Raw genomic sequence first — 25,433 nt, 5'->3', positions numbered from 1 at the left:
ATAAGAACTGGATTGATGTAACTGTATTGATGATACATTTCGATTCAATCATTATAAAATAAATTTAATTCTAAAATTATCAAAAGAAAATTTTTAAAAATAAAATAATAGTAAATGCGAATAAATAGTCAATGTATAAATAGTTATTTTCTAAATTACAAAAATAAAAATATTTAAATTAACTTAGATCTCTTTGCTTCAACAAGAACTACAGTTAATAAAACCAAAAAAAAAGAAAGAAAGAAAAACCAACGAAACAAAATTTTCATCAAAGATTACAAAAAGCTAGAATAAAACTACGATAAAAAAACATAAACGCCTGTATGTACAAAAGTTCGAAACTAAAACCCTCTATTGTCAGAAACATCTTTTCGCCAAAGAGGCTGTCCAGTTCTTACATTTTGCCCATAGTATTGACTTCCATTACCAAATTGTTCGCCTTGTGAACCAGGTGGAGGAACCCACCAATTCCCTTGTTGCTGTTGCTGCCATGGCTGAGCAGTATTTTGTTGATCCGGAACTTGCATTGGCTGTTGAAATCTATTGACTTGGGGTGGTAGGGGTTGTTGTTGGGATGCTGGCTGCCATTCCGGTATATCGTCGTCCTCGTCATCATCATTATCGTTCCACTGTTGCAGTGGAACCCTTAGAGGAGTATTAGTAGTTGGTTGCCCATACTTTTGTATGAGCTCTCTCATTTGATCAACAGGACGAGATGATGTTTGAGCGTGTAAACGAGAGGCTTGGGATTGGTACCTGGCAGGGTATTGTGGCCCCGACGGGTTTGTGTTCGGGCCACTAGAGAAATTAAACTCGGGTAGGTCATCTTCGTCCCGGGACATTGTCCCAGGGCCAAATCCCGGTGGAATATCGTCACCCTCATCATCAGGAGGAGGTTCGAAATGAGGAAGTCCGCCATGAGAAGACATCGGCGGCAGCACCGACGAAGAGTTAGAATCAATGTCAGTGTTGCTTTTTTGAGAAGTGAAGTGTTGCTTTTTCGAGATGTGTTTATGGTGTGATGTTGAGTTCGGTGATGTTAATTGAGTTCTTCTCCATACAACAACACCAATTAGACCATTATCTAACGCATTAAGAGCTTGAATTTGGTCCTTTGAAAGTACCTTGGTGAGCATTTCAAGTGTTTTTGCATGGGGTGGGCAACAATAAAGTTCGACCCCGGAAGCAGGCTCGGCAAGACCAGCTCTCCCGTCTGAAATATATGAATCAGCTGTCTGCATAAAGGGTATCTGAGTTATAAACCATCACTAACAAATTCTTTGTTCAATGTTCAATGTTTCGATTTCCCTTTTCCCTTACCTCGACCAGGCTCTGCCGTTCGCTCTCAGACGATCCCTCCTTGCAAACAATATGAATAACCTGCAAAATGAAAGGCCAAATACTTGAATCAGTCCAACTTGCAACATTAATCCAAAACCAGATTCTTATGTTAGATTTTGATATGGAGTACTATAAAACTTTTTTTTCGTTTGATATGGTGTCTGTTGTTACTTGGATCAACGGTTACCATCAGAATTAACCATCACAAACACTAAATTAAATAACTGACTCGCGATTTTATACAAATGAAACACGAACATAGAACACTCAGCTTTTACCAAATTCCATAAACGCAAAAATAATAAATGGATGATGCAATTGGGTAAATAAGTTTGTTTTTGTTCCCTCATTTTTGCTTCTTTTTGGACATAATATGGCAAGTACAGGAATTCACTACAATTTAAATAAACTTTAGATACCATAACAGCACGACTCCGAGACAATGGAAGCTCTTGGAGGAACTTCTCGAACGCTTCAAGTCTGACTCTGCCTTTGATTTCAAGAATGCTAGGCCACTCCTTCGTAGAGGTTTTTTCACCGCTGCAGCACCCAAAATTGGATTGTTAAGTATGTGAATCAGGCCTTAAATGTAAAATCAATGAAACTTAGCAAGTCAACAATCAACATCTCATGCAGAACAAAACCATTCAAAATAGCTAAAATGCGTCAACCAAGAGATACCAGACCTTCCACCAACTTATTTAAAAGTTCAACCTAGAAGGGTTCTTACGAGATTAGTCTACGTTCAACATTCCTATGAGTCTCCAAGCTGCCAATATACCATGACACTCTAATATCCTTGCTTCATGAAAAGTTGTTCTTCTACATAGCCCTCAAAGTACTTGATTTGGTCATCTAAAGTAGAAATAAGCTTTTAAAATCTATCATATCCACCATAGTTACAGTTTAAACAATAAGAAACTAGGAAAGATCTCAGATATTGCAAACTCCACAATGTTCCCCAATTCATTTCTAAAATTATTTAGAATACTCGGCCATCGTCAAGGTTGAGGTAATAACAATTTAAGCCCTGTCTACTTATCAACAAAGTACATGATTATACATAAACATATTCCTGTACATTTACTAAAATACAGATTAAAATGAAGGAGAATCATGATAAATTGAATATATATATGAGTGAGAGACAGATGCAACAAAATAGGATGAACAACCAATTATGTTAAATAAAAAAATTTCTAAGAAAAAAATAGCTCTGCATAACAAGGCAATTGTAAACATACCTTTTAAAAGTACAAATAACAGAGGTCGTGGTTGAGAGGTTTAGCTGGAGCATCCCTTCCCAGACACGTTCACCCTTCGAAGTGGTTGTAGAAACTATAGTTTCTGTTTTTGCAGGAATGTCATTCAGCTTAACATCTGAAACTGATTTCACATTGCTTGCATCACTAGTTCCAGGTTTATCAGGCATTGTCTTCTCAGGAACTTGTGAAGCTCGACCAAAAGACTTTGAGTCAGACCCAGCTTCTGAGTCATCCTTAGCAGAAATTGCTGTTACTTTTCCAGCCTCATCAGGTAAATTCTCAAACGGTGGCTCTGAACCAAGAGATTGCATAAACTCGTCAAGGGAAACAATTGGAGGCAAAAAATCCACATTCTTGATTTCATCTTCTCCCATCAACCCTTGCATTGGATCAGGTCCCTTGCTTGAAGGAATGGTAATGGTAAGATTTGGGTCCTCTAGATTACTCTTTTCACTTCCAGTATCTGATTCATCTTTCTTTCCAACAGTTTTAATGGTTCTAGGAGTTTTTTTTGCCTCAGTTTTTGGTCGCCGAATAGTTGAAGTTCCAGCAGATACTTCTACTGAAGCACTATCAGTTTGTTCAACCTCCACTTGAAACTCACCCTTATGTGTTTTCCTTACTAGACGTCTAATATCAACTTCTACATCTGGCAAAACTACCATTTGAGCGAACTCTTCTGCTTTTGCTTGCCGCCACTCTGAAAGCTCTTTAGAAGCCAGTTCCTCAGCACTCATAGAACAAAGCCTGTGTGGGGTAATTTTACCAGACACAACTCTTTCTCTGAGTTCAGGGTTATTACGATCCTTTAAGTTAAACAAAAGAGACCTGCCCTTCTCCTTATACTTTTTATTCACACCTCCAAATAATTTAAAGAGTTCTGCTTCAATTTGATATGCCAACTCTTGTGGAGACTGTAATGATTGTTTTAAACCATCTTTTCCCACCTTCAATTGGGGTTCTAATACCCAAGAAAGGCCATTTCCCTGCAAAAGTTCATCTCTTGCAAATAAGTTGTCAGTAAATTGAACATCCTCATCAGGTAAAAGATTGCTGGATTGAAATTGCAGCTCATTGCATTGCACAACTTGTGTACCTTCACTATTATTTCCGACAGTACCACCATGTCGGTTGGGAAGCAATATCCCCTGAGGTTCTGCAGATAAAGTGTGGACAGCATCAGACTTGCCAGAACCGGAATCAAATGGGTGAGAACCCACTTCTGTCTTCCCAGAGTTCTTCTCCACCATTGCATTTTCACTTTGCAGCTGAGAAACCAATGCCAGGGCACCAACTAAAGATTCCCGCATCTTGGACCTCACAGATTGAAATGACTCAGTCTGAACCTTTGATGATGGCCGTATAGGTGCAGGTTGATTCCTTGAAGCTGATGACCCAACTTTGCTTGGAACTGATCTCTTATTTGATGCCAGAGAAGGTTCTGATCCCAGTGAGCTAGAAACAGATTGCATTTGAAAAGGTCTTTTACTAGGAACAGATAATGGTTGCAACCATGGCCTGTGTTCCATATGTGCCACTTGTTTGTTTGGCAGTGATAACTTCTTTGGAAGAGAACTCGGGGCAATTGGTTCCATCAGCTCCTTACGCTTATTCAAAGTTGGTAATTGATGTTGTCTCATGCTATCCAACACGGTGGGAATCATTTCTCCCACTGGCTTATTAGACATTAAATACTGCTGTGGTAGCTGAGTATAAGCTTGGGACTCAACATATCCAACTTGTTGATTTGATATTGACGGTAACTGAGACTCACGATTATTAGGCATGGATCCCATCTGATCTATCGCCATATTCGATGGTATCTGCTGCTGTAAAGATTCATCAATCCCAAATCCCATGGACATCTTGCCGGAAATGGGTTCAAGCTGTGCCATCAATTGCTGAGATGCCAGATAATTGGACATGCTAGATCAGAACAGTAAACCACATATAAATACAAGTGCCTTGTAAATTACCAAACAAATCATCAATCCATTGTAATTCTATTAAATCAAAGCTTACATGTTCACTTGATCAATGAAACAAAAGAATGACTATACAAGCCAAGAACATACAAAATAGTGATTTAATTTTTTTTCACAACATTAATTATTAAAATAATTTTAAAAAAACAGAAAACAAAAGAAAGAAAAGACAGCTGGATGTAGATATAATTTTAACATAAGGAAAAATACTCTTTGATTATTGTCCAAGTCCAAAATTGAGAGGAATGAACGGAACAGAAAGTTAAAACAATAATAAGAGAATATTGAATCGACAATTAAAATTTCTTTCAAATTGCTAAGGAAAATAAGCTAACAAATATAAAACATTAGTCATTTGTGAGAATAATCGGAATAATCGGAACAGAAACAGGAAAAAGAAAAAGAAAAAGAGTACAAAACCACATTCAGAGAAACGTGTTCAGATCTCAAACCCTAAATCAAAACAACGAATGAAAGTTTCAGAAAAAAAGTCAGTGATTAATCAAAGAAAAGATCTCCGGTTTCGAAGTAAGGAAGCTTACAGAAATTCAAAATAAAAACAATAACGAAAGTATAACCAATTACAAACCTTTCAAAACACAAAATTGAACTAAAAGGTGAAAATTCCTTTCAAGTTGTAATTATCATGCAAAGTCGAGAATCATCAAAAGAGAATGAAAATTGTAAAAATACGATTCAAAGTAACAGAATCAAATCTCAAACCCTAAAATCAAACACAAGTAACCGAATTTTCACCCAAAAATAAGTGATTCGTCAAGTGAATATCTAGGGTTTCGAAGTAAGGTAGCTTACAATAATGGAGAGTAGCAGAGCAAAACTGAGCGCTTAGAGGAAATAAGGGTAAAAGCTCTATGGAACCTTAGACCTCTGGGAGGGTTTGAAGAGCTTGCTGTGTAGGAACCCTAAACTAATATTAAAACACTAATTCGGATTGTGGTTTAAGATATTTATTTGATATATTTTTTTTATATTTGGATATCGTGAATTTAGATTTTAAAATAATTATTCTTTTATGTCTATAAATATTTGGATATTCATTATTTAAATTTATATTAGGTATTCCAATAATAAATATTCAGATTAGTTATAAAATTCTTAATTGGTCTTCAAATTCGAAGTTGATATTGGGAATATGATTAAATAATTAAAATAATTAAACACATCTATTTATGATTTTTTTCATTAAATTGAACTCTTGATTGATATTTTATTCTAATTCCATCCTTTAAAAAATATAGTATATTTAATTTCAAAATATTACACTAATGGATTAAATAAAAAATGTTAACAATAGACTAAAGGGATTAAATTTTGAAAAATAAAAGTATATAGATTAAATTTTAAATTTGTGAAGAATATAAGGACCTATATCATATTTTAACAAAAAAATCACATTTTCTCATCAACAGAATTTTTTCTCTTCTTTTTTCTAGTTTGCTTTCCTTTCATTTTCTTCAACAACAACAAAGAAAGATTCAAAGAAACTCAAACCTTATTATTGTTTAAATAGATTTTCTCCACCGTAAATAATAACAAGAAAAGAAAAAGAAAAAAAAGCGATAACAACAATTTCTCTCGCTCAAGCTTTGAACAAATAATCCGTTTTTTTTTTCCCTTTCTATTCAAACACACAGTTTTGCATTCTCAGAAAATCTTTTCGGATCTTTCTGTATCACAGGCAACATTGTAATAATTTTTTTTCTCTCTTTTTTTAATCATGGAATAATGAAATTCAGATTCATCATCTTAAAAAAAAATTATTTTTCCTCATTTTTAGAGCATTTTGTTTTTATCAATAAATTCTAGGATTAGTGTTTTATTTTTAAATTGTTTTATTGATTCATCAAATCGGGTTGTGGATAATGTAGCTGTTTTTAAATTTAAGAATCTTTTTTGGTCCTCAATTTAATATTTTTTAAAAATTATAATACCTTTAAAATTCTACAATGTTAAGGCAATTCCTCAGTAAAATTCCACGGAGTTTCGGGAATTCGGATTCGCCGGAGTTAACTCGGCCGAACTCATTCATGACAGCCGGTCTACACACTCACCGATCCAACAGTTTCAACTCGGGCTGCGGTCGTCCCTGCGCCACGAAACGAACGTCCTCCTCCATTTTCCCGGCGAGTGTTGTGGCAGGAATTGAACCTTTGTTGCCGTTCAAAAACGCGCCAAATTCAGAGAAGATGAACCTTTTCGTGAGTAAGGTTAGCCTTTGTTGTGCGACTTTCGATTTCAGTGACGCGACTAAAAATTCGATTGAAAAAGATGTGAAGAGACAGACATTGCTTGAGCTATTAGATTTCGTGGCTTCTGGATCTATTAGATTTAGCGAACCTGCGATTTTGGCCATGTGTAGGATGTGTTCGACGAATCTGTTTAGGGTTTTCCCGCCAAATTATCGGTCTATTACAAGTAATAATGGTGAAAACGATGATGATGATCCAATATTTTGTTCAGCTTGGCCACATTTGCAAATTGTGTATGATTTGCTGCTCAAGTTCATCACTTCTTCGTGTCTCGATGCTAAAGTAGCTAAAAAGTACATAGATCATGCCTTTATTTTGAGATTGCTCGACTTGTTCGATTCTGAGGATCCGAGAGAACGGGAGTGTTTGAAGACTATATTGCATAGGGTTTATGGGAAGTTTATGGTTCATAGGCCACTTATTCGAAAGGATATAAGCAATATATTTTATCGATTCGTTTTCGAAGAGGAGAGACATAATGGAATCACTGAGTTGTTGGACATTTTCGGGAGTATAATCAGCGGATTCGCTCTGCCTTTAAAGGAGGAGCATAAGATCTTCTTGCAGAGGGTTTTGATTCCGCTGCACAAGCCAAAAACTTTGGGAGTTTACTTTCAACAATTGTCTTATTGTGTCACTCAGTTCATTGATAAGGACCCGAAGCTATCTAGTACAGTGATAAAGGGGTTATTGAAGTACTGGCCAATAACGAACAGCCAGAAGGAGGTGATGTTTCTCGACGAGTTGAAGGATATTTTGGAAGAAATCGACATGGTGGAATTCCAAAAAGTTATGGTCCCATTGTCTTGGCAGATTGGTCGTTGCATTAACAGTTTCCACTTCCAGGTAAATTTCTCTGTACCTCAATATGCTCACTTTGCATCTCATTATTGCCTTGATTATACATCTCGTACTTAGTATGTTCTCATCTTGATCCTTTTACGATACTGCCTTAAAACACTTATCTATTAACTTGTTAAGAAATGTAATGACTAGATGTTATCTTCGAATCGAATGATATGTTTGTGATTTGACACTAATCTACCATACACCATCATGTTTGAGTTTTGACCAGAAGTGAGCATAACTCGAGAAAACTCGGGAGGGGGGGGGGGGGAGGGGAGGCCCTGATTTAATGAGTTACATAATGTCTAAACTAAGGGTTCGTACCTTTATGGTTGGCTTAAATAAGACCGAGCTTAGTTATATCTCTATGTTTGACCTGTAATGACTAGATGTATCTTCTAGTCTAATGATATGTTTTATGATTTGACACTGATCTACCATACACCACCGCCATGTTTGAGTTTTGACCAGAAGTGAGCATAACTCGAGAAAACTCAGGGGGTAGGCCCCAATTTAACGAGTTACATAACGTCTAAACTAAGGGTTTGCAGCTTTATGGTTGGCTTAAATAAGACCGAACTTAGTTACATATGTTTGACCTGAATGTCACATATGTCGGTCAACTCCGTGCCCAGCGACAGTTTGTGGGGACTTACTGATGTCTTAAAATGAGGGTAGCTGTTAAACTTTTCAGTTACGTGTCTTTGTTTTACAACAATGGAGATGTCTACATAATGCAATCATCCAACCTGTAATTGATTGAAAGTTGTCTATACTTGTATGGTTTTTATACTCATTATCATAAGATTTCAATCATTTGACTTGATTGCTGTAATCAATCCGGGACATGGAAAAGAACGATTATAAGCTTAATTTTAATTGATCTGCTTGTTTCAGGTGGCTGAAAGAGCACTTCTCTTTTGGAATAAAGAACATATCATAAATATAATCGCACATAACCGGCATGTGATTTTTCCCATCATACTTCCAGCCTTGGAAAAGAATGCCCGGAACCATTGGAATCCATCGGTTCTGAACTTAACTTTAAATGTCAGGAAGATGTTCATGGATATTGATGATGGATTTTTCATGTCTTGCCTTATTCATTTAAAGGAAGAAGAAGCAGAGCTAAGCAAATCCGCCGAGAAACGGAAAAAAGCATGGGAGCGGCTAGAAAACGCAGCTAATCACAGGCCACCAACAACTAGAAATACTGCTGCTCTGGTAACTCATTCGACAACCTCAATTTCGTAAAGTGCACTGCTTTCCCGAACCTATGTTATTCAGGTACAAGTGTAGTATTTGTTGGATACGCGATGTTCATTTTTTACATATTTGGGAGATTGTTAGAAGATCATAGATTCATAATTCATATCTAAATATACATTCGACACTGACACGGATACATTAAAAAAAAAATGAAAAATCATAGCAGCATGCATAATCCTGAAATTATTGTTACTTTTTCCTTTATTCATGGGAAAAACATGCAAATGGCTACTGTCAATGTGCTGATATACATACATGCATATATATATATGTATACGTATGTATACGGATTTTTCATTGGCGGCCATCCTTGTAAGTTATATGTATTATTCGAACTTTTTTAAAGTACTTGTTTTTTTATATGCATATTTTTTTAAAGTAAGATTTATATTATATATATCATCTGGTTGCAAATCATATTCATATAAATTATCATCTATATATATATGATATAATAAGATATAAAGTTATTAGATAAAATTGATGTATACTAGCGTTTCTTATGACATAGGACAATGTATAAACTTATTCAATTTGAGTAAATTTAAATAAAAGTTACTAATTTCACTAGGGTACTTGTAAATGGTAATTTTCATATAATTAAATTGTTTTATACATAAGTAATATAAATTATGTAGAACATATAAAATTAATAGGGCACGTTTGGTATGCTTGACGTAAAAGAGGAATATTGTGTTAAATAACATTCAAGTTTCAAAATGGTGGATGAAAGATAGATATTATTATATTAAATGCGTTTGGTTTTGGTTGTTGAAAATTGGGGTAAAAGGTTTCTTCAATTCCTTTCTTAATATTAAGTATATTGGTCATTCTAAAAAATTAAAATAATTTAATCATTGTCAATTTTAAAAGTGAATAATTAAGAATAATTAATCTCGATGTTAATAATTTTATCAATTATATATAATTTTGATACGGTTTATTTTATTAATTTTTACATGCCCAAAATTTATTTGGGGTTGAGACGAACAATGAAGATGCCATAAATTTGTATAAGAAAATGGGATTTGAAATTAAAGAGAGTGAGAGCTGAGGAACATGAATGTTTTGTTCTTACAAAGTTGGTGCTTGATGCTCTTCACGCCATAACATGAAATTGAAACTATGATGTTTGTATTTTAAGTTTATTGTTATTGTTTATTTGTAAAAAAAAAAATATTTGTTGTCTTATTTGAATTTTATTTATTCGTATTTCTCGTATTAAGATTTTAATGAAATGTTATATATGATAATATGATCGTTAAGAATATAATATTACAATGTTTCAGATATATGATTAAAATTTTGAAAAAATATAAAATATGTTTGGTTCACTAAACACTCATTAGGGACGTGTGAGTAAATTCCAAAATTACTTTCATCAAATAAGATATATATTTTAATTCGATATTTTCTAGTGATATTTATTATTAAGTTAGCTTATTATTAACAAACATGTAACTTAATCTATTTGTTTTCAAATAATTTTAATTTATTTATTTTACACAGTGATAATGTTCATTTGTCTATAAAGTTAATTGAATTAATCGATAATCAAAATTTTAAAAATCATTAATCGGTTAAATTCGACAACTAACCAATTAGTGGAATTAAATCGGTTCGATCGATTAATTCAATTTTAATGAAAGTTTTAACACCATTAGTTTACTATGCATAATCTTATGTCATGAATTGGCAACCACTTCTTTAAAATCATTCGTACTCCATCAGAATACACTAAAAAAATTGGTGACATTTTTATTTATTGAGAAGAGAATACATTGATAGAATTATTCCAAAAAGACAAAAATCCATCACTCCTACCTTCTTAAGAAACACCTAAATGGTTACTAAAACCCCAAAATGCTAGCCCAACATTCAACATCTTTACCTTTTTTTCTTCTTTTTTTTGTTTCCATAAGAAAACATAAATTAAGCTTAAATAAGAAGATCCATTGTTTAAGGTAGTGAACAACTAGGGTCGGTCTATAGTTTCCTATGGGTTGGGTCAAACCCGGCCTAATAAAATTTTAGGTCTAATTGTTAAGTTTAGATTCGGCCTAAAAAATAGACCTAAATTTTTACTCAAGTTAGATCCTGATAAAAATATTAAAACTCGAATTTGGCCAATATTAATTTTTTTAATTTTATTTTTATATAAAAAAATATAATACACCAAATACTCTAAAAATATTAAAATGAATATTTTCTAACAAATTGAAAATAATTTTAAAAAAATATTTATACTTAAATAACACTAAGATACGTGTAACTTAACAGACAAATGCCTCTAAAATAGTAACAAAATTAATAATAAAACAAATGTTATACAACATTCAAACATTAATAACAAAATAGTAGCAATATAATAATTAAATGATAGTAAAACAATGACAAAAAGTGGGAAAACAACAGTAAAAATAACAGGTTTTTTATTGAAATTTCGGGTTGGGCCAAGTAAAAACCTTACTCGAGACCGACTCATTTTCTAAATAAACCTTATTTTTTTGTACAAATCTATTTTTCGAGTATATATTTTTACCAAAACTTTTTTTTTTTGTCGTGCTCCCTGGCTATGCACAACTCTAGTACAGCCCATATCCCTAATGTTCCAACATAAAGCCTTCACGAGCCTGATGGGATGGGAGTTGATTCGGGCCAAGCCGCCTAAGCCCCAAGCATGTAGTAGTGTTTCCATCCTCATCTCTAAGCACATTTTTATTTATTGAGGTACTGTAATTATACTCAAAATAGCTAACTTTTTCTTTTGTTGTTATAAAACAAATTTATTACTATTATATATATTTTAAAAAAAAAGTTAAACCCGAAGCTTAAGGGCTGGTAAAATGGAAATTGACCCCGCAAAAACCGCTCCTTGTTTGAACTTTGAACCCACCTTGCTCTCACCGTAACACACTGTAAAACCATCTCTCTAACTTACTGTAATTTTTTAGTAAATTTTACTTTTCTTCATTTTTATATATATATAGCATAGCTGTGTTGTAGTAAAGAAGCAAAAGAACTGAGCCATTTTTTCGTTTTCTTTTTAGCCTCCAACGTGAAATCTCCGACCACCTCTTGCATCGGAAAATTCTATCTCCGGCGAGGAAGCTTTTGAAAAGGTTCTTAATATATACTCTTATTCATCACTGTCTTTGTTTCTTAATAATTATCATATTGGTTTACGTATGTACATCACATGCATGTGAGGTAATTTTATCATATATTAACTACTGAATTTTGAGGGATTTAAAGCAAAATTTTCCCATTTTAAGGGATCAAGAGCTCCTGCCTGCTCCTCCCTCCGCATCGTATGCATGCATACATACATCTGAGAAAAAAAGAGTTAATTGTTGGTTCCTGTTTGTATTATATGATGTTATTATGCATACATACATACAAGCTTCTTCGAACACTATCTTGGAATCCAAGTAACATAGATATAAACATGAAACCCTTTTTTTTCTTTCCTTAATTCAGTTATGGAAAACAACAAACGTCCATTTTCGGGTATAATCAGCGATTTCAAGGGACGAAGAGCATGTTATCGGCATGATTGGGCCAGTGCATTCTGCTCAGGCTTTCGGTACGTCTTTCATTCGATTCAATCACCGTTTTTATGTTCCTCCGCTACATATATTTCCGTGCCTATTCATTTTCGTTTTATCAAACAGGATATTAGCTCCGACGACCTATATCTTCTTTGCTTCCGCTCTTCCAGTTATTGCTTTCGGAGAGCAATTGAGTCGAGACACAGGTAAAACATGCCGCTACTATCATCATACATATGTGAAATCGTTAATGAAACTGTCTTTTTTTTTTCTTTAGGTGGCACGCTTAGCACGGTGGAAACATTGGCTTCCACCGCCATCTGCGGTATCATACACTCAATTATCGGCGGTCAACCTATGTTGATAGTCGGTGTTGCGGAACCGACGATTATAATGTACACTTACTTGTACAATTTCAGTATAGAAAGACCAGAACTGGGCAAAGAACTTTATTTGGCTTGGACATCATGGTAATGAAATATATTTTCCCTACGCATTGACGGCATCATAACAGTCCACCTCTGTCCCTATGTTTGATAGTTTGTCTTTATGTTTTTTTGCCTTCACTAGGGTCTGTTTATGGACCGCGATGATGCTCGTTCTGCTCGCCATATTCAACGCTTGCGTCATAATCAACCGGTTTACGAGGATCGCAGGCGAGCTTTTCGGCATGTTGATCACTGTTCTTTTCCTTCAAGAAGCGATTAAAGGCGTGGTCAGTGAATTCCATATGCCGGAAGGTGGAGAGTCTCATGGGGAGACACATCAGTTCCACTGGCTATACACTAATGGATTGCTAGCAGTCATTTTCTCGTTCGGGGTCCTATACACGTCTCTAATGACACGGAACGCGAGATCGTGGCGCTACGGAACAGGTTCAGTTGAACCAGTTTTTTTTGTTTGTTTGTCCTTTCAGAATGATGTACTTATCGGCTCTGGTTTTCAGGTTGGCTTCGAAGTTTAATCGCAGACTACGGTGTTCCACTAATGGTCTTGGTTTGGACAGCATTGTCATATACCGTACCCCGGAAAGTCGATTCCGGAGTTCCCAGAAGGTTGTACTGTCCACTTCTATGGGAACCCGAATCACTATATCATTGGACAGTAGTGAAGGACATGGGAAGGGTTCCACCATTGTACATCTTTGCTGCCATTATACCGGCATCGATGATAGCTGGTTTATATTTCTTCGATCACAGTGTCGCATCGCAGCTGGCACAACAAAAGGAGTTTAACCTTAAGAAACCCTCTGCTTACCATTGGGATATCTTGATCCTTGGGATTACGGTACGTAACCATTGCTTGTCGTACAAGTTTCATTCTGTTTCATACTAAATTTATGCTCAAAATGGTTTTCAGACATTCGTTTGCGGATTGCTTGGACTCCCTCCTTCGAATGGTGTCCTACCGCAATCTCCTATGCATACCAAGAGCCTTGCGGTTCTCAACAAGCAGGTATGCTTCCGTAGTTTTCGAAACTATTTCCCATTTAAAGTCTGTTCGATGACTATATAACTGATGAATATGCAGATGATTCGGAAAAAAATGGTGAAAAGTGTCAAGGAAGGCATGAAACAAAAAGCAAGCCAATCCGAAATCTACGGAAGAATGGAAGCCGTGTTCATTGAATTAGATGCATCCCCTGCTGTAAGTATCATAAACTCGTACCACCGCATATTCAATCTCGAGATTCACTACAACATAACATCGAAATGTCATTGCAGCATGATTCAGCAGACAAAGAATTGAGGAACTTAAAAGAAGCCATGATGAAAGACGACGGCGGGAACAACGGTAAAGAAAAATTCGATCCCGAGAAACACATCGACGCTTATTTACCCGTTAGAGTTAATGAGCAACGGATGAGCAACCTGTTGCAATCAATCCTTGTTGCAATACCAATGTTCATTGTACCCGTAATAAGAATGATCCCTACATCGGTACTATGGGGATATTTCGCCTACATGGCCATCGATAGTCTCGAAGGTTGCCAATTTTGGGAAAGGATATTGCTACTCTTCATTACCCCGAGCCGTCGTTATAAGTAAGTCCCACTTTAAACCCTAAACCCGAGATTACTCAGGCACTAAGCTAACTTTCTTATGTATGGAAACAGGGTCTTGGAAACCTTACATGCATCATATTTGGAGTTGGTACCATTCAAGGCCATTTTGTTGTTCACATTGTTCCAAATTGCGTATTTCATTATATGTTTTGGGGTCACATGGATACCTATTGCTGGGATATTGTTCCCGGTACCTTTCTTCCTTCTCATCAGTATCCGGCGACACGTCCTCCCAAAATTTTTCCAGCCTGAACACCTTCAAGAACTCGATGCCGCCGAGTACGAAGAAATCATTGGTACCCCGAGAAAAGTATCACTCCAGGTACATCTTTCTATAGGACTTTTTGTTGTTTCCACCATAGGTGACACTAAGGCTACATATGCACGCATGCATGTATGCAGGAACGAAGGCAAAAGGGTAGGCAGTGGCCTAGACCCTTCAAAATGATAGATTTGTCATTTAATCCCTTAAATTTTAATGATGTTATATGTTAGTATATGATAAAATTACACTTTGACCTCTATAACTTATGATTCATCTTAACCCTCTTAAAATAATTTTCTGGATTTGTCCCTGCATACATATGTATTTGTGTGTTTCACCATAGGTGACACTGAGGCTACATATGCTTGCATGCATGTATGTATATTGATGATCGGAATGCAGGAAGGGGAATCATCAAATGGCGCAGAAGGCACTGATGATGATTTCCATGATGCTGAGATATTGGATGAAATGACAACTAGCAGAGGAGAGCTTAAGCTTAGAACTAAAAGCTATAAAGAAGACAGATTATATCAGGTATATCTTTTAACATTTCTGACACATATTCGAATATTTAACACGAATTGTATCTAGAGTACACTCATACTCAAATTTGAGTAACATAGATTATATTTTTGGGTTTTACAGGTTCATCCAGAGAATCCAAGGAATGGCTAAGAGCAAAATTGCAATAATAAATTGGAATGGTATTTACAAGCTGATCCAGAAAATCCCTGGCTGGAGAGCAAAGCTGCAATAATAAATTAGCAGAAAATCACCCCCCAAGAAAGAACCCATAAAAATTATTGGTAATGTATAAAAAACCTAAAAGGGAGAAATGAGATTAGGAATAAGGCAAAAATAGGGAGGGTTACTCTTGTTTTCATTTTCAGTCTCTTTTCATTGCAGATGTGGTGCTTTTCATGTTTTAATTTTAATCCCCATGTTTTTCATTTGTTTTATTTGAGTACAATCCCCTGAGTGTGAGCTAATTTCATCTTTAAAGCTTGAACTTGATTGAAGATAAAAATTAAATCTACTTAAACTTGTTTAGTTAGATTCAATCTTAAAAGGTATAACCTAGAATTAAAAACATAAACTTCGTCTCATGCTTAAATTCAATTTCAAATATTTTTCAATGTAATTAAATATAAAAAAATCCATTAAAAATGCTTGATTTTAGCTTACACTATAACTCGAGTTATTCGACCTTAATTCCACAATAACAGAACCAAATTTGAGGGGTGGTGTTAATCGATCCCAAATCACTTCCTAGTATGATTGTCTCATTTATGGTCATTTTTAGCACAATGATCTCATTTATGCGTTGGAACTTTAAAATAAAAATAGATAAAAAGTAGCATGAAAGCCCCATGTACTAAAACTCAAATTACATTTTATCCTCTTTATACAAAAAATCAACAACTTGATCATTTCTATTAAAAATTGGTATAGCTAACAGAATAACCAAAAAGTTACACGTGACTTGACACATGTATCTCATTTGACATGTAAAGATTGATTTTTAACCGTAAAAATAAATAGAGTTTTTAATAGAATGATTAAAGTTTGAGAGTATAGGCAAATCAACTGAGCCTAACAATTAATTGGATTTTTTTAGAATGTATTCTATAATCCGTATCCGTATCCATCTAAGATACATTACCTATAATACGATTTCTACACATTCTCTCAGGTTACCGAATATATGAACTACGAGAACCGACCTGATGCAAGAAGCAACGACTCAGTCAACGGCTAACATAGTTTTCTCAGGCTAAATTCAAGTGGCGCCCCAATGCCATTGCTTAAGAACTTTGGACACGCAAAGGTCGTGTGTCTGAAGAAGTGAAATAGATATGCATCCGGTGTTAATGTAATTCTTGTGCTGAAAAATCATGACGGTTAGCAAACATGTACTGGAGTAAGGGGGCAACAACGGCTACACTTAAACTATTTCCAAGCATCGCGTAACTGCATCAAAAAAATAGTTTAGATTAACTCCGATTTTGTTGAAACAATGGAAATAGTCTCAAATGCCAACATCGTACCGTTGTCTAAGGCTTATGTGCTTTGGGAACTGAAAATCTTTTGGAAAAGAATGCAAATTGGCTACCTGATCATTTTCGAAGAAAACTCGTTAGAATTCATAAATGAGAACCGAAAACCAGGGATCAATATAAACGTTGAGAAACATGTACCTCCCTCGGAGTAAAATATCTAAGGCACTGCTCCTTTAAAGAAGATGTTTTTCCCTTGTTCTTTGGCTGCAAATTGACCATTCACATATATATATATCATATTAAATCATATCATATCATAAAAGAAACAAAACCTGGTTAAAGTAACAAAAAAGGCCCTTATATTAGGAGTCAGATTACATTTTGCACCTCTACTAAAAAAATAGGCAAAGAACTAATTAATTTTTCTGTTAAAAATTCCATCCATTTCTGTTGTTAAAAATTGGTTCCTGTACATCAGTATGAGATTACATTTTGCACCTCTACTAAGAAAATAGGCAAAGAACAAATTAGTTTTTCTGTTAAAAATTCCATCCATTTCTGTTGTTAAAAATTGGTTCCTGTACATCAGTATGAGGTACGCGTGACACATCACGCGTAACTCTCTGGTTATTCTATCAGCTATATTAGGTTTTAACAGTAGAAATGGGTGAAATTTTAACAGAAAGGACCAATTTGCTCTTTATTCTAACGTACAGGGACTAATTTTTCCAATTTTTAAGTAAATGAGGTAAAATGTAATCTGACTCTTAGCACAGGGGCATCCATGATACTTTTACCAACAAAACCTACACGGGCATACCATAATAGACGTCGGTATCCTAAGAAGGAAACTTTACCTGGATAGTTGCCAAAAGGGAGCCGGTACCTTTCACATACCGATAATAGCTTTTCGTAAAACAACAACATCGTTTCGAATCCGGGTAAACAATATCTAAACTTCATTAAGGATTACTTTTAAGCAAAAAGAATCGGTAAATGCATCAAAATAGAAGTTGGGATCGAGAAAAGTTAAACGATGACGTAAAGATACCCATAGCACTTCCCCACCTCTCGATTAGACTTAATGGAACTACAAACTGATCTATAGCACCAAAATCGAATTCATCTCCTTCGACAAATGTCTCTGAAGTTTCCTGGTCATTTCCGGAAACTTCAGCATTCGCGAAAGGACCGGTTTCCGTGTTTACTTGATCACTTGAAGATGTAAATTCAAGAAAGTTTTCTATTGGCTGGCAAGAATCAATTAACTTATCCCAGTTCTCTTGTGATTGACTGTTTTCATCAATCACTGTCTTCTCATTGTTACCAAATAACGGGCTCGGAGACAAGAGAAGCTGGTTATTGAACAGCTGGTACTGAAAAGATAAAGGCTTTCGTTTTGCCTGCACAAGTACACCATAAATTATACGAAATTCTTCGAATATAAAATTAACAAGTAATCACATGTGCACGCACACGGCAAAAGAAACGATATGCATGCAGGAATAAACAAACTGGAAGAACATAGGATAAATGAAGTTCAGGATTAAAGCATAACCATTGGTTGAAGTGAAATGAATTTGTTCGTTGTAACATTCCAGTGCTCGATATGGCAGAAAACATTCTAAATATTGAGAGATAAGCTGTCGAATGACTGATAGAACATTCTAAATATGAGAGAGAGAGAGAGAGAGAGAGATAACCAGGCAAAAATAGCGTGGTCTGGAATATGGAACACCAAATTGAAGTGGGCTCAAAATAAACTCCTGCGTAACAAGACCGGAATTTGCCAATACTTCTACCATTTTTGCATGAGTATCTGAAGTCTGCAACGTTTCCGCACACCGAAACAAAGAGATTAGAAAGATGAGAAGTAAAAACACCTCATGTTACAAATACGGGTCATGTTAACGTCCTCGAGAAACATACCTCGAATCCGACAACATTTTCTACAAGTAACATATCTGGAGGTTTTGACATACGTGGCATAAGTTCGAGAATATTAAGAAATGAAAACGCTCGAGCATCGGCAGAGTGTTTCTGGAGACCTAACAAAACAAAACACAAAAACATGTTTCCCCATATTCAAAGAGCTATCCATCAACTACTCGAATAATCCGTTTAAAGTGTAATATGCAACATTAGTAAGCTTCACCTTGTCTAGTATATGGTTGACAAGGAGGAGAAAGAAGCCACACATTTGCTTGATAACTATCAAGATCGACTTCAGTTAGGCTCTGAATATTTCCCTGTCTTGACCAATATTGTTCAACAAAACATAAACATATAAATAATAACTCCCATTGCTCGAGTTGCCTAAGAACAATGCATAGAAACCGAAAACGGAAAAAATTGTAGCAAACTCCCATTGTTTCAGTAGCCTAAGCAGGGGCAGGGGCAGGGGCCTTCCCCCACCCTCCAATGGTAAAATTGTAGTTTAGTCCTTCAAAAATTGAAAAGTTGTAAAGATAAAATAGCATTTTGACCCCAAAAAATTATAATTTAATTATGTCCTCAATATAAAATTTCTGATTTTGCCCTGAGCCTAACACCAATGCATAGAAACTGAGTGGAAATTTACAGTGAACTATAACCAGAAATCACTAAAAAGGTGAAAAGAAACTAAATTAACAAACTGGTAAAATTATAATTTACAGTGAACTAAAAAGGTGAAAACATGCGCATGTAAATAATAAGAACTTCCATTGTTGCAGTAACCTAAGCAGGGCAAGGGGCCTTCACCCCTCAATGGTAAAATTGTAGTTTAGTCCTTCAAAAATTAAAAATCTTTGTAAGCTAATACATTGGGGAAATTGCATTTTGATCCTAAAAATTTACAATTTGATTCTGTCCCCACTATAAAATTTCTGACTCACCCCTAAGTCTAAAAGATTACAGTGAACCATAACCAGAAATCACTAAAAAGGTAAAAAGAAACTAAATCAATATATTGGGTTGATTCTAAAAGTAAAAAATCATAATTCGAAAACATAAACATGTAAATAATAAGAACTTCCATTGTTTCAATAGCCTAAGCAGGGGAAGGGGCCTTCAACCCATCCTCCAATGGTAAAATTGTAGTTTAGTCCTCCAAAAATAAAAAATTTGTAACGGTAAAATTGCATTTTGACCCCCAAAATTTATAATGTAATTCTACCCCCACCAATGCATAGAAACTGAAAACAAAAAATTACGGTGAACCATAACCAGAAATCACTAAAAAGGAAAAAAGAAACTAAATTAAATAAACTGGGTTGACTCTAATATATATATATATATATATATATAATTCCAAAACATAAAAAAAATCATTCAAGAAAACCCATTACAGAGAACCTGATAAGGGCGGTGACCAAAATTGTGCTGATAAACATCATTAGCTTTATCGTTGATCTCGAAGGCTTCGATTACATGATAGTTGACGCCAGCTTTCATTAGAGAATACCTCTAAAACAGTGAAATGTGAAAGAAAAAAATGTCATTGTAAAAATTAAATACTAATTCACTGAAAAAAAGGAAACAAATTAAGATTTTTGGGGTTTTAGGAGGGTTTTAAGAAATACCAACCATGCCACCAATGCCACTATAGAATTCTAAGACTCGCCATGGATCCTTTGTGCTTTGACATATGGTTTCCGCCATTTCTTTCCCTTTCTTCATCAACCGCCGCCGCGTTTTTCTTGTTTGGCTTTTTTGTTCAAGTTAAGCTGTGCCCGAGGCCTTTCAAAATATAGGACACTGTGTCGTTTTGATCAAATTAAGAATTTTTATGTTGGGTCTGAATTTTTTAAGGCCTAATTTGTTCTCAGTCCATGAACTTGGAAACTTTTTTCCAACTTGGTCTCAAAACTTTTTTTATTCACATTAGTCTAAAAAATTGATAACTTTTGAACAAGTTGATCCATGAACTTAGATTCTATGATGAACTTTGTCATGGGTTATTAGCTAGAATAAATCATATCTTGCCCTCAATTATAATTGTTTTCTTATTTTTGTATTTGATTTTTTTAAAATTTCATACCTAAATTATCATTTTCTCTAGAAAATTACTCAAGTGTACAACATTTACATGGAAATTTTTATTTTTTGATATAAATTAAGACAAAAATGATAGTTCATCTATCAAATTGAAAAAATATATATACTAAAATAATAAAATGAGTATAATTTAAATGTCAATTTGTGATATATAAATTATTAGTTTATTTCCTATAAACTCTTCCACTTCTCTCATCACAATTAAAGGTGCAAATGAGACACTAATGGTGGTAAGTTACTTAAGTTTGACTCTTTTTTGAGTCAAAATCGATTTGATCATTATCGAGCCAAGCTTGTGCTCGACCTCAAGCAACTTGAACTATTAATCGAGCTAAATTCGAATTTAGTAATACTTGACTCAAATAGTTCGCAAACTTTATTAAGCTTTTCGTTTTTAATATATGTTCTATTTTTTATATTATTAAATTACATTATTGCTATTAATATATTATTAACCCTAAACTTAATTATCGAGCCGAGCTTGAATATGTGCAAGCTTAGTTGAGCTTAAATACGAAAATTAATAAATGAACTAAATCAAGCTCGAGTAATTCGATTACGTATTGAGCCAAACCCAAGCTTAAAATAGATGTCCAGTTGAACTTGAGCTGAATATCAAGCTCCCAATTTTGAGTTAAGCTCGAGTACAAGCTTGACTCAGCTAGATGCTATGTATAAAATCTCACAAATGAAAGTTCTCAATGCAGCTAAGAAAAGCAATTAATGAAATTCTCACAATGACAATTAATTAATTTAAAACACAAAACAAATATCAAAGCAAGAAACCTGAAAAAAACAGAAGCTAAAGGATGAACAAAAATCAATGGCTGAAAACAAGATACTAAATCGAGGCTAAGCACGAAAATAGATGGAAGCTTCTGCAAATTACTGAACTCGATGCCATGCCTGCTAGCAACAGCTTCGAACTACAGATTCTAGCCCCTTATTTCACAGCCTTGCCTGCCTGCGGTAAGCGAACATGGATGCACAGCATCTCTTAAGCTCGAATCTGTAGTTTTGAAGCATGGTATGCAGCTCCAGAAAACATTGGTTAAAAACTAATAAACTCGAAGCAGCGAATGAGGTTTTTTCTGGAATTTATAAGGAAAGACACTTCAGCTGACAGGTTACAAGAGTTCAGTATAAAAGTAAATGTTAGAATAGCTTTTCACTCGAGGTTTTTTTTTTTTCCGATTATTTCAGCTTAGATTTGGAAGAGCTCTGAAGAGGCTTTGCCATTGGTCGTGCAGGGGCAGTTCTCATAACTTTCTTTACGTCGTACTTGATCGATGACAAGGCACAAATTAGTGCAAGCACCATTGTTGGATATACGTATACAGCTTTTGTAAGATCGGTATTTGCCGGTTTTCCTATGATCCCTTCCTTGACGAGACCCCATATTACGAGCAGTGTCCCAAACATGCTCATTCTTCCGGGTTTTAGAAGTCCCACGAGTGCTCCTGCCACACAAAAGTAGCTTCCTGCTAGAACCTGTACGAGAAAAAAATAAACAAGATGTGGTTATGGGATTGTATTTTTTATAGGAAACTAATTTGGATGACTATTGTGGCAAGTACGGTGAAGACTATAAGGGAAGAAAATAAGTTCGATTTGAGATCAAAACAGAACTGCTCGAGCTCATTTGATTAAGCTCAAATAAGCTTGGTAAAAAGACCTCTCCAATAACTTTCGATTTTGAAATTGAGCAAATTCGTGCCGCTCAAAAAAATCGGAGCAATTTAATTATTGTCAATTTTGAAAATGAGCAAGGACAATTAATCGCAACATTATTGTCTTACATCAATTATACATAATTTTGATAGGTATAACAACAAATTTAGCCCTAGATATTTACATATTGTGTCAATTTAGTCTTCATTCTAAAAAAATTCAACAAATTTAGAACATTTACACATTTACACAAATAATGCAGGCTAAATTTAATGCATAAACTTTGAGGGATAAATTTGTTATTATACCAATCAAAATTATGTACAATTGACAAAAACATTGATGACATGATTAATTTTCCTTAGTTGCTCCCTTTCAAAATTGACAGAGATTAAATTGCGTCGAATTTTAATAGAGGGGCCAATTTGCTCAATATCGAAATTGAAAAGGACTAAAGATGTCTTTTTACCAATAAGCTTATTTAGCTAAGCAAAAAAACGAGCTCTATTCTTATGCTCAAATCAGAGATTGAACGGAAACTTCTTCAATACTAACTAAAATAAAAAACTCAATTAGGCTCGTAAGTTACTTGAACTCAGTTAGCTCGAGCTGCTAAAGCTTATTCTCTGCTTGAAAATGACAAAATCTAAATTGAGTCTTTCAAGCTAAAGCCAAGTCCAAGTCCAAATCCAAATCAAGTCTTTTGATTATAGGTATCTTGTTCTCACACCCCTAGAGACAATGTTCAAATCCAAATCATGCTCGGCTTTGATGTTTTTTGGGTTAACAAATAACTATCGTGGGGACCCTTAAGATTACGTGCATGCTTCCCTACAAGGTCTACCGGTAACATAACAGTAAATTTCTTCACACATATACTGGAAATCCATTAAAAACTAAAAATTAGAAAAAAGGATTAAAAAGTCAAGGATAATAACCTCTAAGCGCTGGAGATCGGGTAATGCAGAGGATTCCTTTATACTAGTTAAGTTATACATGTTTAACAAGTTGTCCCAGCTCGGAACAGTCCAATTCTTGGCAAGGCCATTTGTAATGGCTCCGGGAAGAAGGATTGCCTTCACCACAGGTACAGGAAAGATGTCACTTGCGATCAACTGGGAAGATGTGACATGAATTGGAGTTGAACACATTCCGGATCTGCATGGGATCCTGCCAAAAGAGAAAAAGGTGATAAAGGAAGCCCCATGAAATCATATTCTGGTTTATCGCAGTGAATGCTAGATCAGGTAGAATACATGTAGAGCCACTAGACAAGGATTTTGAAAAAAAAAAACAGTAACTTAGGACTTTGTGCCATTCCGCATCTCAGAAATAAAAGCAAGAATTGCATTTTCAGGAACAAAAACCAGATAACCATAAGACATTCGAAAGCTAAAGGATAAAAAAATGTCATCCACCTAAGTATTAACGGAATCAATCCCTTCTTGTATAGAAGCTAAAGCCAAGCAAAAATGGATTGATCCCCTAAGAATAGAAGCAGAAGCAAAGAAAATAAGAATAAACCGCATTCCTTTTACGTCAATCCAGATTTTCTGGTAAAACAACCAACCAACAGAAAATATTTTACTGAAAATATAAAAAATTCTCAAAAGTCAATTTTCAGGATTCATTTTTCGTGAAACAAACGAACCCTTGAATTCATTCAATATATATCCTCAAGGGCACCTCTCCATATCTTGTGTTCCATAACCTATGGACATACTGTTAGACACAATGGTTTCCTCTGTCGCTAAGTAACATTCAAAACATTGCTCACTTTGGTTAACAAAATCACAATCACGGGCTCACTTTCGACTAGGTTTACTAAATATTTAGCATTAGCTGAACTGATGGTGATTCGAGGATTCGGTTTATGTTCAATATGATCACTGAGGAACATTGAATCATCGTTCATATTCCAAGTTGTCCATCAACTAGATCCAAATCTTTTTGCCCGATTCACGTTTTCAGTGCTATAATAACACTGAATCCAAACCTAAAGCACTGTTGCGCTCCATTCCGTGGTACTTTGAACCATGGAGAACCTTTAGAACAACCTTAAAAGCCCTTACCAGTTGACCAATTCTTATAACAATGGCAAGTCCCCAAAAGTCAACCCTCACAACAAATTACCATAAAACAACATTATCACAAGATCCATTAAACATCAAGCATCAATTTCAACATTTCATAGCTTCTTTTTGGTGCTTCCTTTTCTAATTCACTATTTCTTTTAATCAAATCCAATTCTAAAAAAACAGATCCTCAACAAATTCTACAACTGGTGCTAAAAACACGGCTAAAATTAACATCCAAGAGAGAAGGGATATGAACTTAGAAGAGAAAAAAAAATGGGGTTTGACCTGAAAAGTGGGATCTGAAGGAAGATAAGGAAGAAATAAATCCGTGATGAAATTGAGGAGATGTTGCTGAGCCATCCCCTTTTCCTCGCCGGTATCGTTTTTGTTGTTGTTGATGATGATGATGATGATGCCGAAGCTGCCATTCACAGAGAGCTTTGAAGTGAAAAAATAGAAGAAACCCCAGAAATGAACAAACAGCGACAGTGATGATTTTTGGTATGGATCTTGTAATAGTGCTGGTTTTATGACAGCAATGCTTGGATCGAATAATAATTCACATAAAATTAAGATAATGAGTCGAAACGATAAATACAAATAATAAATTATTTTTGGGTAAACTACACCAAGGTCACTAAATTATTAGTAAGTTTACTTTTTGATCATTCAACTTCAAAAAATTACAAAATGATTACTAAATTATTCAAAAATTTTCATTTAAATCACTAAACTGTTTGGAAGTTTTTATTTAAGTCATTGAGTTATTAAATTTTTTTTAAGTCT

At 34.8% G+C, this 25,433-nt stretch overlaps 5 protein-coding genes across 8 annotated transcripts; 2 read left to right on the top strand and 3 right to left on the bottom strand.

Moving 5' to 3' along the window:
- Positions 1–90: 90 nt before the first annotated feature.
- On the bottom strand, positions 91–5,555 carry LOC105792843 (uncharacterized). Of its 2 annotated transcripts, none has more exons than XM_012621653.2 (5): positions 5,405–5,555; positions 2,586–4,532; positions 1,761–1,881; positions 1,321–1,380; positions 91–1,235 (listed from the first exon to the last, which is right to left on the bottom strand). In XM_012621653.2, the coding sequence occupies exons 2-5, from the start codon at positions 4,529–4,531 to the stop codon at positions 342–344; spliced, it is 3,021 nt and encodes a 1,006-aa protein (XP_012477107.1). In that variant the 5' UTR covers position 4,532; positions 5,405–5,555; the 3' UTR covers positions 91–341. The 2 variants fall into 2 exon arrangements, with proteins under 2 accessions (XP_012477107.1, XP_012477109.1); XM_012621655.2 differs by having other exon boundaries at positions 2,586–4,507.
- A 606-nt stretch (positions 5,556–6,161) lies between these two features.
- LOC105792842 (serine/threonine protein phosphatase 2A 57 kDa regulatory subunit B' kappa isoform) lies at positions 6,162–9,307 on the top strand. Of its 2 annotated transcripts, none has more exons than XM_012621650.2 (2): positions 6,162–7,707; positions 8,821–9,307. In XM_012621650.2, exons 1-2 carry the CDS (start codon positions 6,559–6,561, stop codon positions 8,959–8,961), a joined length of 1,290 nt encoding a protein of 429 aa, XP_012477104.1. In that variant the 5' UTR covers positions 6,162–6,558; the 3' UTR covers positions 8,962–9,307. The 2 variants fall into 2 exon arrangements, with proteins under 2 accessions (XP_012477104.1, XP_012477103.1); XM_012621649.2 differs by having other exon boundaries at positions 8,605–9,307.
- Positions 9,308–12,458: 3,151 nt separating this feature from the next.
- On the top strand, positions 12,459–15,644 carry LOC105792839 (probable boron transporter 7). Of its 2 annotated transcripts, none has more exons than XM_012621645.2 (11): positions 12,459–12,562; positions 12,651–12,733; positions 12,805–12,997; positions 13,098–13,402; positions 13,474–13,814; positions 13,887–13,982; positions 14,058–14,174; positions 14,252–14,571; positions 14,644–14,914; positions 15,260–15,394; positions 15,506–15,644. In XM_012621645.2, the coding sequence occupies exons 1-11, from the start codon at positions 12,459–12,461 to the stop codon at positions 15,533–15,535; spliced, it is 1,995 nt and encodes a 664-aa protein (XP_012477099.1). In that variant the 3' UTR covers positions 15,536–15,644. The 2 variants fall into 2 exon arrangements, with proteins under 2 accessions (XP_012477099.1, XP_052491306.1); XM_052635346.1 differs by having other exon boundaries at positions 14,058–14,178; positions 14,262–14,571.
- Positions 15,645–16,379: 735 nt separating this feature from the next.
- LOC105792840 (tRNA (cytosine(38)-C(5))-methyltransferase 2) lies at positions 16,380–20,585 on the bottom strand. The gene is made up of 10 exons (XM_012621646.2): positions 20,428–20,585; positions 20,197–20,307; positions 19,016–19,109; positions 18,790–18,908; positions 18,564–18,686; positions 17,912–18,263; positions 17,718–17,812; positions 17,059–17,124; positions 16,909–16,973; positions 16,380–16,831 (listed from the first exon to the last, which is right to left on the bottom strand). Exons 1-10 carry the CDS (start codon positions 20,518–20,520, stop codon positions 16,729–16,731), a joined length of 1,221 nt encoding a protein of 406 aa, XP_012477100.1. The 5' UTR covers positions 20,521–20,585; the 3' UTR covers positions 16,380–16,728.
- A 1,033-nt stretch (positions 20,586–21,618) lies between these two features.
- Positions 21,619–25,206, bottom strand: LOC105792838 (uncharacterized). Its single transcript, XM_012621643.2, has 3 exons — positions 24,933–25,206; positions 23,508–23,739; positions 21,619–22,389 (listed from the first exon to the last, which is right to left on the bottom strand). Exons 1-3 carry the CDS (start codon positions 25,073–25,075, stop codon positions 22,093–22,095), a joined length of 672 nt encoding a protein of 223 aa, XP_012477097.1. The 5' UTR covers positions 25,076–25,206; the 3' UTR covers positions 21,619–22,092.
- Between the last annotated feature and the right edge of the window lie 227 nt (positions 25,207–25,433).

Source organism: Gossypium raimondii, chromosome 8, assembly GCF_025698545.1.
Source record: "Gossypium raimondii isolate GPD5lz chromosome 8, ASM2569854v1, whole genome shotgun sequence".
Classification (NCBI taxonomy): Eukaryota; Viridiplantae; Streptophyta; class Magnoliopsida; order Malvales; family Malvaceae; genus Gossypium; species Gossypium raimondii.
The sequence above is the reverse complement of the archived record's forward strand: the minus strand, read 5'-3'. Positions and strand labels throughout refer to the sequence as shown.

Excerpts from the sequence above, each read along its gene's own strand:
- LOC105792843 (XM_012621653.2), bottom strand. The coding sequence starts at position 4,531 with ATGTCCAATTATCTGGCATCTCAGCAATTGATGGCACAGCTTGAACCC. Across the intron at positions 1,381-1,760 it reads CTCGGAGTCGTGCTGTTATG|GTTATTCATATTGTTTGCAA; the intron begins GTATCTAAAGTT and ends TTCATTTTGCAG. Across the intron at positions 1,236-1,320 it reads AACGGCAGAGCCTGGTCGAG|ACAGCTGATTCATATATTTC; the intron begins GTAAGGGAAAAG and ends CCCTTTATGCAG.
- LOC105792842 (XM_012621649.2), top strand. The coding sequence starts at position 6,559 with ATGTTAAGGCAATTCCTCAGTAAAATTCCACGGAGTTTCGGGAATTCG. Across the intron at positions 7,708-8,604 it reads TTAACAGTTTCCACTTCCAG|GTGGCTGAAAGAGCACTTCT; the intron begins GTAAATTTCTCT and ends TGCTTGTTTCAG.
- LOC105792839 (XM_012621645.2), top strand. The coding sequence starts at position 12,459 with ATGGAAAACAACAAACGTCCATTTTCGGGTATAATCAGCGATTTCAAG. Across the intron at positions 12,563-12,650 it reads GCATTCTGCTCAGGCTTTCG|GATATTAGCTCCGACGACCT; the intron begins GTACGTCTTTCA and ends TTTATCAAACAG. Across the intron at positions 12,998-13,097 it reads TATTTGGCTTGGACATCATG|GGTCTGTTTATGGACCGCGA; the intron begins GTAATGAAATAT and ends TGCCTTCACTAG.
- LOC105792840 (XM_012621646.2), bottom strand. The coding sequence starts at position 20,520 with ATGAAGAAAGGGAAAGAAATGGCGGAAACCATATGTCAAAGCACAAAG. Across the intron at positions 17,813-17,911 it reads GAGGTGGGGAAGTGCTATGG|ATATTGTTTACCCGGATTCG; the intron begins GTATCTTTACGT and ends AATGAAGTTTAG. Across the intron at positions 16,974-17,058 it reads GATATTTTACTCCGAGGGAG|GTAGCCAATTTGCATTCTTT; the intron begins GTACATGTTTCT and ends GAAAATGATCAG.
- LOC105792838 (XM_012621643.2), bottom strand. The coding sequence starts at position 25,075 with ATGGCAGCTTCGGCATCATCATCATCATCATCAACAACAACAAAAACG. Across the intron at positions 23,740-24,932 it reads CTTCAGATCCCACTTTTCAG|GATCCCATGCAGATCCGGAA; the intron begins GTCAAACCCCAT and ends CTCTTTTGGCAG. Across the intron at positions 22,390-23,507 it reads CCGATCTCCAGCGCTTAGAG|GTTCTAGCAGGAAGCTACTT; the intron begins GTTATTATCCTT and ends TTTCTCGTACAG.